At 39.8% G+C, this 12,572-nt stretch overlaps 1 protein-coding gene across 7 annotated transcripts in view; it reads left to right on the forward strand.

Annotated features, from left to right (window-relative positions):
• The window catches only part of DPH6 (diphthamine biosynthesis 6), a 348,315-nt gene that overhangs the window by 265,164 nt on the left and 70,579 nt on the right, over positions 1-12,572 (forward strand). For 3 of the 7 annotated variants that reach the window (XM_042444437.1, XM_042444442.1, XM_042444464.1), the window contains one exon: positions 4,844-5,151. The exons of 3 other annotated variants lie outside the window; for them this stretch is intronic. In XM_042444437.1, coding sequence (XP_042300371.1) covers positions 4,844-5,130 — 287 coding nt within the window. In that variant the 3' untranslated portion in view covers positions 5,131-5,151. Of the gene's footprint in view, positions 1-2,003; positions 2,137-4,843; positions 5,152-12,572 lie in introns of those variants that run through there. One more of the 7 variants, XR_006101224.1, reaches the window with a different exon arrangement.

Below are 12,572 nucleotides of genomic sequence, written 5' to 3' on the forward strand. Positions count from 1 at the left end.
CCCCTTTTTCATTTCTTATACATGTTACTTTTCAAACTTAGCTCAGTGTGAAGTTCCTTAGTCATCCATCCTGGTTCTTGAGATCCCTCCCTTTTCTTTTCTCACTGGAACTGTTTGAAATTGTGCTTCAGTATCTCTCTTTTGAGAAACTCCCATCCATCCTGAACTCCTTTATCTTTAGTATTTCTGACCTGGAATCGCCTCAATACTCTCCTAAGTTTACTGAAATCCGCTCTCTGAAGTCTAGTATGCGTGTTGACTTATCCTGGCTTCTCCTTTCCATCTGTATTACAAACTCCAGGAGAACATGGTCACTTCCAAAGAGATCCCACCACTTGCACCCATAAACCAAGTCATCCTGTTGGTTAGGATCAGATCTAAAATAGCTGACCCCCTTGTTGCCTCTTCCACCTTTGGACCATGAAATTGTCCAGGCAAGTGAGGAATTTGCTAGGCTTGAGGATTTTGCTGAGTTTGACTCCCAGCAAATATCAGGATAGTTGGAAGTCGCCCCACACTCACTCTCTTCTGACTTTGTGGTCATCTGTTCTAGAAATAATCCAATTCTCAGTCTGACTTGGGGTGTCTGTAGTAGACTCCCACCGAAAACATCCTTGTTGTTTCCTCCCCTTTGATTCTTATCCAGATGCTCTCCACCCTGGCTTCCATGTTGATGTCCAGGATTCTTCACTGGTGTAAATATCCTGACATATATGTTATCCACTCCTTTCCTGTTTGGCCTATTTCTCTTAAAAGGTTAACCCCTCTATTTCCACATTCCAATCATGAGACTCATCCCACCAGGTTTCAGTGATGCCTATATATCATATTTGCTTTGTTGTACTAGGAGTTCGAGTTTCATTTTGCTTATTTCCCATGCTCTGTGCATTAGGGTAGACATCGCAGACCATGGTTGTCCCTTTTACTTGCTGCCTGTGCAAGTTTTTTTGCCTCCCACTGTTGGGTCCTTGCACTGTTTGCCTTGTTTCCTCTGTGTCAGTTTGACTATTTTTGCCATCCCTTTCGCCTTCCTTAATATTGTCTCCCTTCCCCTCGGAACTCAGTTTAAAGCTCTCCTGATCAAGTTCTTGAGACTGTTGGCAAAAACATTTCTTCCCAATAAAACATGTTTTATGGCTCCAAATTCTTGATAACAGTGCAGAGGCTTTGCACTTTGAACTAGGACCTTGCCAAAGTACTTATGCAATGTTACGTGTCTTAACGTGTGTAGAATTCAAAGATTTAACCATGTTAGTCTGTAGAATCAGTATGTAGAGAGAACTTATAGCACCTTTGAGACTAAGGGCTGGAACAGACCAGCCTAAAAAGCCAGCTTCCAGCCAGCCTGGGGGAAGTACACACACCCCAGCTTAGGGGATGCACACAACTCACACCCTTAGATGTCTGGAGGCCAGCTTCACACAGCCCATCTGCCCACATGTGGGCTGGCTTCCAGATGGTCCAATGACATGGCATTCAGGTGCTGCACATCACTGGAGCACCTTAAAGCCAGCTTCTGGTTGCAGCAGGGCTGAAAAGCCGGCTTTTTGCCAGTGCAAAGAGGAGACCCTATTTGCTGCTCCTTTTTGGCCGGCAAAAAAGTGGATTGGGGCCACAGCATATGGTTGTCGCGGCCCAAATCTGGCTTTATCAGGAGCTGCTTAAAGGCACCCCTTTGGGATGGTCTGTTTCGCCCCTAACTGCAGGAAAGAAGTAACCTGTGTAGGTTACAGGTATGATTCAGGGACCATAATGCCAGCTCCTTCTTTCTCCCAAGTCTTTGATTTGGTTTGATTTGAGTAGACAAAGGGATCACAAGGGTTGCCAGACAGTGAAAGGATGTATTAAACATTATTTTCTAAGTGCATTGAACATAGGGTTAAAATGTATGCACACTGTTTTAGAAAGTCACATGGGGCAGGAAACACGAATCACAAATGCCCCTTACTCTTTTGTGTGGATCCCTTCCTCCCCCCCCCCCCCCCCAATTGTTTCTGCTGCAGATATCCCCATTATTTTGCTTGGAAACATACGACACAAAGAGAATATGTCTTGTTTCCCAGCAGTATCATGTTCCTAGCGGGCTGCCAGGATTGCAGTTCTGAGAAACAAGGTGTCAGGCCTGGCAGCATGAAGGTAAAGCTTCTGATGTGTTGGGGATCATTGTAGCTCTTCCACCCTTAGAAAGCTGCTCACCTGTGGAATAAAACCTCTGTTTGAGAGAGGAAACAATTCTTGCATGAATAATTTGCCTCCACGAGTATAGTCTCTTAAGATTGCCAGGAGCTCCGAATATAATGAACATCCATTATCATATAACAGAAAAAAATGTGTTCTCTTTGGGGGGCAGTGGGGCAATGAATATTTAGAACAAAGTAACCATAATCTTCCTAATGCCATAATTCATAAGACATTTGCCAGACAGATGAAACTTGCTAGCTTCTACATATGTGTGTGAATGAATTTTTCTGCTTGTGCTAGCATGTGTGGAAGACTCCTACTGTGGTCTAGCATTCATCCACCACAAGCTTGAATTCATTGTTGCTTATTGAAATGTCTTGCTACCTATCTGTTAGGCTCTGCTAAATAGCTGCAGGTCTCATTTTCTTTTCATGAAAGTCAGAAGTGTTTTGTGATTGTCATCTGTGTGGGTAGGGATCAGGCCTGCCTTGGTGACTCACACATGTGCAAGCATTTTAAAAAAGAAGATATTTGCAAACCTCAACTGATCCATATTAATTAGCTGACATAAATGTTAGCCCTCAAAGATTGTACTGTCCTATTTTTTAAACCTAACCTGCAGCACTATTCAGAGAAAATTCAAGTTGACATTGCTTAATAGATTTAAAATATAAAAATAGAAAGCTATAAAAGTGTGCCATAGAATAAGCACAGCTAATGCAAAGCAAGGAATGAACATACAGCCTCACAGAACATTATTTGTTGTACAGTGCTTTGTTTTAAAAACTAATAGAACATGTTTCTAGCTTGAAAATCGTCTACTCTCCCCCTTATGCCTGCTTTTCTGAGTCTCAGATGTTTCAAGGGAAATATAGGAATTTGTAGAATAAGAAATTTACTTATATTTGAACATGATAATTTTTATTTAAAAAGCAAATATAAAGATTAGGCAGGTGGACTGCTTGCTGCAAAAAAACTTAGGTATCCAGTAGGTGGTTTTCAGGATTTGTGTATTAGCTTCTGTTCTGATAATATGAAGTACATCCCTTTATTTCCACGTTGTTAACAGTAGACCAACAAGATTTCTAATTTTAACAAAAAATCAATTTGTTTCCCTCAAAATTAGGCTATGGAAATCAACAAATGTTAACAGGGTGAAACAGGAGTAGATTTGTAGATTCGTGCATGAAAAATAGGTGTACAGATTGGTAATATTCCTAAGTGAATACTATGAACTTGAAGCTGATGTGTCATGGAGGGTCTTTTACCAGCTTTAGCGGGTTCACCAACTATAACAATACCCAAGGCAGTCTAACACTAGTTGTCAGAGTTCTGGTATTACTACGATATATTGGATGTTAAAAGAGCACATTGTCCTAGGAAACAATACTGTCATTGAAAGTGGTGGCCAATGGCCTGGACCCTGGAGAATTTCCTAGAAAAATAAAAACAATTGTATCCTATGTAGTACCCGTCCCTGGCACATTGTGGAAAATAATTTACAGAAGGTGGTGCAGAAGCTTTAGTAAGCTGCATGAAATCTAACTGATACAGTCAGATAGTGTGCCATTACCATGGTTCACAAAAAAACCCACCCTACCTTAACTACTGTTTTGCTTGCACTTAAATGTGTTGGTGTTTATCTTTAAAGGCCTAAAGGAGTTGAGACCCAACGTCATATAAAAGAAGATATTTCTCACTGTAACCCCTCCCTGTCTCAGTGGCGGCACTAGGGAGTACAGGGGCATGTGGACGGCTGCTGGTGACACTCCAGAGGGAGGTATACATCCAGGGGGGTGGTATACCCAGTAGGACTGGTGCGGCTGCTGGACAAGTGAGAAAGGGTATCCTCTGGAGGCCATAGGGCTGCCCCTCAAATGGCAGAGGCCGCTGGGGGGACAGTATTTTCCTTTCGGACCCCAAATGGCCCTCCAAGGCTGCAACAGTCTGTCCCTCCTCCCACTGCCTCCTCCACACCAGGTGATTCCCTGAGCTCCAGTGATACCACTGCCCTGCCTTAAGATCAGCTGAGGAGTTTGTTGTCTGGGTTTCTTTATCAGGGGAGATAAAGAAAGCTTTATTGGTGCCAATGCCATGAACATCCCAGCATCATGTTAAAGATCTATTGGTCCAGGAATTTTAACATTTTAAAAGCTGATTTGTCCATATTCTGCTCCCTGTTTTTGTACTTTTGATTTGTTTTTGATGTTTGTTTAACTTTTATTTTATTGTATTTGTGGCATGTTTCAGTCTTTTCATATCTGATGTCTATTTGCCCTAGTATCGGTCAGCTTGAAGAGCTGTTTAAAAATTCTTTTAGCAATTACTACTTTACTTTTAACATATCCTTTTAACATATCCTTAGCAAGCTGGAAATCAGCTTTTCCATATCTGAGCCTTCAGTACTATCAAGGAAGCTTTGTTTATTCCATCAAGTCAGAGCCAGAGCAGAAGAACTCTAGGTGATTTGCCATAGACCAGCAGGTTTCCAGTGCCAAGCAATCTTCACAACAAGATTTCTTTCCAAATTATGCTGTTAAGTTCAAGAAAATTTGAAAGAGAAATAGGAGTAGATTTGTGTGTCAGATTTTTTTTAAAACTCCTGTTCTTGTTCTAAAAAATACATTCCGTACAATACATTCATAGGCATCTTGTTCTACAGGTATGTGCCTACTTCGTCAACCACTGTTTTGTACCTGGCTCTGGTTGGTGGACTATGGGGAGCTAGGAAAAAATAAAGTAGATCCTTTAAGCCTAAAGTTAGCCCCCTCCTGGTATGTCCTACCCATAATTATTCCATCAGAGTTATTTCTACCCCTCCTTTCAAAGATTTTCTGCTGGAATCCAGAACAAGCACTTTGGACAACAAATTGGGTAAGAGTTTTAGTTACTGTTTTAGTCCCACAGAGCAAGGAACATGAAACAAGTGAGACTGTTCCTCTTATCTGAACAAATAAAGAGAACACAGAACTTTTTCTTGGTCCTTGAATAAAAAGAAATAAAATAATGTGTTTTCAGTAAATCTGGGTGGAAAGCATGTAGCAATGTTTCAGTAATATTTAGCTAGTCATGACTGTCTCTTTGAGTAATATATCTGAAAAGTAAGTACAATTCGATTAGACTGTTAGAATTTTTTCTAATTTTTTAATATTTGAAAATATAAAAATATATTTCATCCCTTCATGTCCTTTGAACTGTCTCCACCTCTGAGGATATAAGAAAATTCCTTCAAGGCCAGGGTTGAAGGGGGAGATGCTTTTCTTAAGTAGAACATGAAGTTATTGGAGGGTGGGGAAAAGGAAACTCTCCTGCAAATCTCAAATGAGCTGTTAATTAAAAGCATGTATTTCCCCCCCTTTTGTCAGGAAGAATTTTCAGTGTTCATTTAACCAAGGCTGAGTAAATTAGAGCAGCCCGTTGCAGCTGACAAAGTAAGATGAGAACTGAGAATATGTGCTCTCCATGTGTTGTAACAGATTACCAGGAAGTATTATAGCCAATGTTATTGATGTCAGAAGAAGCTAAAGGTTTGTGATGCAAATGTGAGAAAGATAGCTTTCTGTCAGCCTAAGATGAAATGTAAAGTTTTATTGAACCAAGTGCAGTCCTGATGGTGAACTTCTCTGTGGCAATCCCTCATAACATATGAGAGCATTATAGGCACCGTGCTGAGACCACAGGATGTGTTAGAAGCAGGGGGATTAGATTAAGCTGACATATATACTTAGTAGGATGCTGTTATGCCTTTAGAAGGCTTTTGCATAAATTCTGACCATTTCTTTCCATATTCTCATTTGCATAGCACATTAATATAAATAAGTCAAGATGATTTGCCTGTGCCATCCAGGCAACTAGGTTATTCCTCAGCATGTGCACATTCTTACTATTAGGACTTTGCAAGTCTTGTTCATTCTAACTATGCAAAAATGTTTCTGAATATTTAACGGATTGAACAAAATCTCTTGTGTTACATAATCCTTTAAAAAAATCAAAAGAATAGGAGGAGATACAACAAGGCAACATGATAAAATACCTATCTAATCATTGATATGATGTGTATTCTAAAACCACAAAGAAACCATCTTCAGGGTAATTGTGTGTTAAAAGCAGGACATATAAGAAACAACTATAGAAGGCAATAAAAATTAAATAGATATTAAAATTAAAATGATAAAAATTTATGCCTATTCACAGATAACCAGTTTGCATTTTAAAAGTTGCCCAGAATCTGAGCTTGGGAAATCTCTGAAAGAATTCCACAACTGAAAAGCAAGGAAAGTCTCTCTTTGCTGTCTGTCATATATAAATTGTAAACCCTGGTACATTTCTGACAATCATGATACTCCAAAGCTGGCAAATTATTCTAGATGGTTAAGGTGTAACAGTGCTTCAAGGGTGAGGATAGAGCATCCCAGCCATCCCCCCATGATCCCCTAATTTAAAATAATAATAAAATAAAATAAAAATATTAATTTTATTTTAATTAGGCAACTAATTTGAGTTGCCCAATTCAGATATCACTTTAAATTTCAAAGTGATGTGCTGGGAAACCAAAATTAGAAATCATCGCTCCTTGAACTGAGGAGGCTAAGTGCAGCTGATGCTACTAATGATTTGGCACAATCTTGAAAATTATGAACCATAGTTACGGCTGCTGCTGCATTTACAGAAAGTGTATGTAAGAATTAGAATACTCAACAGAGCATCTCATGAAACCAAAGAAGCCTCTAAATTTGGGCAGAATCTATCTAAGGAGTTAGAAATTCTACAAAATTTCATCTTCATATTCAAGAATTTTAACATTAGATTCCATTCCTAGAAAATAGGAACACACATCCCCGAGTGATTTTAGGCAAACCATACTCTCTCAGCCTCAGAGGAAGGAAAAGGCCAAACCCCCTCTGAAGAAATCTTGCCAAGAAAATCCCATAATGGGTTCACTTTAAGTACCATTAACTCAGTTGTCCCGAAACATTTTGGGGTATCACTCCCTTTCTCCTTAAGGGATAACCCTAGAGCCCCTCAATGCTTATCCTAGGACAAGAATGACAGGTAAGGCCATCATTTTCCACCACTGCCCCCTGCTTTGTGGAGCAGGGGCATCTACTTGAGCCATGCCCAGATCACCGTTGCCTCCTCCTCCACCTCAGCTTGTTATAGCAATAGTAATAGCAAGTACTTGTCTATACCACTTATCAGTGCACTTAAGCACTCCCTAAGCAGTTTATAATATCTAAACTAATTTCCCCCAACAATCTCAGTATTCATTTTAGTGACCTATGGAAGGATGGAAGGCTGAGTCAACCCTGGAGCCTTGCCTGGAATCGAACTCACAATCTTGTGGCTGTGAATGGCTGCAGTACTACTGTGCCACCAGGGCTCTATTAAGTTATGTACTGTTGGCTCTCTCCTCTCCTGCTGGATTTGTAGTAGCAAAGCCAAAACTCTTTGGCCCACTTGGGATGCCAACATACAGTGCTATCTGAGGTAAACACTCTCAGAAGCAGCTTAATGTAGCAGAGTCCGAAAGCAATAGTCCAAATTAAAGTATTGACGGTTCATTCACCACATTCCACACTTAACCAAACTCAAAGGCACAGTTGATTTCTTCCAAGTCCTTGGAGGTTCTTTATCTTGAGTTCTAATATATACAAGTATTTACAAACTCTCCTCCTGGCTCCCAACAATATTCACTGTCTGTAGTAACTGACCAACACTTCACAAACTGGAGATGTTTAGTCTGGAGAAAAGAAGGTTAAGGGGTGATATGATAGCCCTGTTTAAATACTTGAAGGGATGACATATTGAGGAGGGAGCAAGCTTGTTTTCTTCAGCTCCAGAGAACAAGACATAGAGCAATGAATGCAAGCTTCAGGAAAAGAGATTCCACCTCAACATTCAGAGGAACTTCCTGACAGTAAGGGCTGTTTGACAGTGGAACACACTTCCTTGGAGTGTAGTGGAGTCTCCTTCCTTGGAGGTCTTTAACCAGAGGCTGGATGGCCATCTGTCGGGTATGATTTGATTGGGATTTCCTGCATGGCAGGGGGTGGACTGGATGGCCCTTGGGGTCTCTTCCAACTCTACGATTCTATGAAACTATCCAACCCACACATGCCCTGACTCCTGGTGCACTTATAGACTGAGATGGCTAAGACTCATCATGCCATGTGTTCTGCATCAGCATTACCTGACAGTCTTATAGGAGTTGATGCAGCCCTGTCACTCAACATATTTTCACCGCAATTTAAAGGAACATTGTTCCAACATGTACCAATATAGCAGTAGTAGTGGTCCCTCTCACATCAAAAGGAAGGTCAGTTGGCAGGATACTTGGTTGCAGCTCCCAAGATGACTGGATGCAAAGGGAACAGCAACCAAGAAGTCGCTCCCCTGCACGGGCCTTTGCTGCAAGGCCAGCAGGGCAAGAGGCTTCTTGGTTGCTGCTTGACCAGCTTCTCAGTGGTGTTCCCAAGGTGTTCATTGCTACCAAAGAGACTGGCTGTCCAGTCACTGCCTCAGAGGCTGCTTGGCCACTGCTCAGTTGCTGCTCCCAGGATGACCGGGTGCAAAGGGAGCAGTGACTGAGCAGCCGGTTGAGCAGCAACCAAAAAGCCTATCACCTGTGCTGGCCTTTGCTGTAAGGCCAGCATGGGCAAGAGGGTTCCTGATCACTGCTCAGCCAGCTGCTCAGTTGGTGCTCCCAGAGTGACTGGGTGCAAAGGGAGGAGAGACTGAGCAGCCAATTGATAGCAACCAAGAAACCTCTCACCTGTCCCAGCCTTTGTCAGCATGAGCAAGAGGCTTCTCATTTGCTCCTCAACCAGCTGCTCAGTTGATGCTCCCAAGGTGACTGGCTGTCCAATCACTGCCTGACCAGCTGCTTCACCACTGCTCCTTTTTGCACTCAGTCACCCAGGGAGCAGCAATCAAACAGCCAGCCCGCCAGCCTTCCCTTTACTGTAAGGCAGGCACAGGAGAGAGGAAGGAGCAGGCCTGGACTGCTGCTGTTGCTGCAAAAAGGGGGGAATGAGACAGTGGCGAGCTGGGTGCAACTTAGGTAGATGTTGCAGACTGACTGGCTTCTGCACAAACAGTATGGCTAGTATCAAGAAATAGACATTGGGGGGCAGTAGGGTTTTTGACCAAGAGGAAAGGGGATGGTAACTAAAAAAAGTTTTAAGATTTAAGGGGTTTAACACATTAATTTTCTGCTTTGAGACAGACACCCCCCAATTCCTTCAGTGACTCCAATGGAGTCATTCTGCCTCTTAGTTTTTTAATGCCCTCTATTCTTTTCACTATTTTTGAGTTTCAATTGTGCAAATTGTGCAGCTGCTAGAATGAGCATGATCCAACTACTTCAGGGTTAAAAATAAAATCTCCAAAGTAATCAGTCATGTTAAGAACTGAGAATGGACTGGTTGAATGTCTCAGAAGTGACAGCATTGAAGAGTCTTAAAAATAAAAACCTTGGCAAAAAATGTAGATGAAATAAACACTTTGATTGTTTGGTCCTTGATCAGATTAGCTTGAATTTAGGCCATTTATCCTTGCTGCATTAACATGTTACTGATGAAAGCTATTTAAAAATTGTTGCTAGGTGTTGCCACCCAATGTTATATTTTTATGTTAGTGCAAGTTTGAAAGAATGTTCCCAAATTCTTTTGGGATAAACATTTGAGTCTAAAGTTGATCTTAAAACAAATTGAGAGATTTTATTGCATTGAGTGTGATCCAAACAGTAAGGCTTATGGAAAGCCTTGCCTGTGCATCCAGCTGTTATTTCTTTCTTAGGAACAGCATGTCTGTTACATTTAAATCTCAAAATTTAAAAGCGACTTTTGATTTTTTATTGGCTTCAGAATGGGGAGCTAGTATTTGAGAACATCCATCCTATAGTTCTCTGTCTACAACAATTTCATTATTCCAGCTTTTTGCTGAAGGAATACTTGCAAAATACATTGCAGTAAGGCTTCTAATAACAAGCATTATGTACTACTAAAACAAATGGTGGCTTATTCATTTATGTGGACAAGATAGAGTTGTTTAGACAAGTGATATATAAAGTGGATAGATACTACTGATATGATACCTGGGCTGAGGTATGAAATCTTAAATGAGTCTCATGTGGAAATGACAAATGTACTACATTAAGGTAAATCTTTAAGTCTGGTAAATTCTAAGAATTTAGATAATTGCCTTCCCACATGAATCTTAGGAAATGTGTTTCCTATGCCTCATGTAATAAGCATGCACATTTTTGTTGTTAATTCAAAAGAATCTAGTGTATATAATACAGATGAATTTTTGAGATATTTATAAAATCACAGCTCATTCTGCTATTAGTCAGGTGAGAGTCTCTAAACTTTATATGTATTTGTAAGCCTATGCTTGGAGATGCTCTAAAAATCATATGTTGGGTACATTTTCTTAACCTGTAACCAGTGCAGTAGCCTCTGGCTCCCTTTTTACCACATGCAGTTTTACTCTTGTGTCTGAAAATAGCTAGCTGACATTGCACAGCCTGGTGACCACAACTCTCATCAGCTCTAGCCAGCCCTGCCAGTGTTTGGGGAGTATATTGGAGATCACAATCTTGAGGAACATGGAACTAAAATATTGAGGTTAGACAATGAAGAATTGGGTCCAAAATCCTACTCAGGACCAGAGCATGCTAGATAACCTTGGGCACATCACTATCTCCAGCTTGACTTCACAAGGTTGTTTTGATGGTTAGGGGGAAATGTTTTGGGGGGGGGGGTTAAATTAAAAAATGGGGGGGGGGAATCCGATGTTTATTATTATTATTTTTGTTTTGGATTAAACCAATTTTTGCATTAATGTTTTAATGGAAAAAAATGAATCCTATTAGTGTTGTGAAGCATTATTTTATGTATTAGAAAGTGTGATCAACCATGTTTTAATATTTTCTAATATTAATCCTCCAAAGTTTTTAGACTTTGATATGATTTGCATCTTTCAATAAAATACCCATTTTACTGCTTATTATTCCTTTTAAATCTGAATATATGTAGACTATACATAATAAAACATACAAAGAGCTCTCAGAGATAGCTGAAAATAAGAATAAGTTAATGTTACTCATTATTCCTACTTATTACTTGGAGGAGTATAGGAATATACCAATATAGGACTAAATCAGAAAATTAAGAAGCAAAATGCAGTTCAGATGTTATGGCGACTTAAATAATAAATGCCCTTTTAAAAAGTGCTCTTTTAAAGCAAGTTGTTTTGGTTGAACTTTAATAAAATAAATGACTTTTCTTGCATTATAAAATAAAGTGATTAAAAAGAAGTAACTGACATTGGATACTGTGAACAACAATAAACAACTGCCAATAAACTGTTAAAGTTAAAATATTTAAATTCAAACAGTCATTGTTCTTCCATTAAGGGAGTTGGAAAATAGTAAAAAAGCCAAATAATAATAATAATAATTTTAATCAATTAAAAAGCCAGGACACATTCTCTCTCTCTCTCTCTCTCTGTGTGTGCGCGCGCGCGTGTGTGTATTTTAAGTCATTTGGTTTAAACCATGATTTAAACCAACCTTGTTTAAACAGCCAGCCCTGGATAGAGGTGGAAAACTATGTATGTTATCCTGAACTACTTGGAGAGAAGATTGGGATGCACCTAATGATATAATGGTCAACCTTGGCGTTGCCAACTCTTGGACATGAAATGTTCTTGTTTTTCTACAATAATAAAATGATACCCTTCATATAAGTCCTGAAAGGCAGAACTTTATAGGTATATATGTGCTTTCTTGGTTTTCAAGTTCCACATACCAAGTGCCACTAAAGCTTTTCCACTGTGTTTTTAATGTGGGTGGTATGGGTTTTTGTTTTACTGAAGCACCTTTTGAAAGGCATACTCTGACTCAGAAGGATTTATGGAAACTGTGCTGTGCTTACCATTCGTATAAGTAGAGCAATTTTGTTCTGCCTCCTACCACCCATTTAGCGTTTTCTTTTTCCTTTTCACATGCCTTTTTAAAAATGCAGCCATTATATGGGGTAAAAAAAGCACAGTAGGGGGGAAAACATTTTTGCCACTTGCTCTGTAACTTTTAAACCCTGAAGATAGTTTTATCTTGAGAAAAGTTCAAGAGAGAATACTTTTGATCTGCAAGTTCTGCCGTTTGAGTTCTAGTGTTATGTAAGAGTTGGAGTACATCTCTTCCTCTTAAATTTGTTAATTGTGTTTTGTAGAACATTCTGTAACAGATGAAACTTGCTTTTGATGCATGCAAAGAATAACAGACCCAGATATGTATATTACATTTTTGCCTAACTTAGCAAGAAAGCAGTTTTGTGTTCTGCATATAATAAGATTTTTTCTCACTAAAAAAACATATTAACCACCAC

This window comes from Sceloporus undulatus, chromosome 1, assembly GCF_019175285.1.
Source record: "Sceloporus undulatus isolate JIND9_A2432 ecotype Alabama chromosome 1, SceUnd_v1.1, whole genome shotgun sequence".
Classification (NCBI taxonomy): Eukaryota; Metazoa; Chordata; class Lepidosauria; order Squamata; family Phrynosomatidae; genus Sceloporus; species Sceloporus undulatus.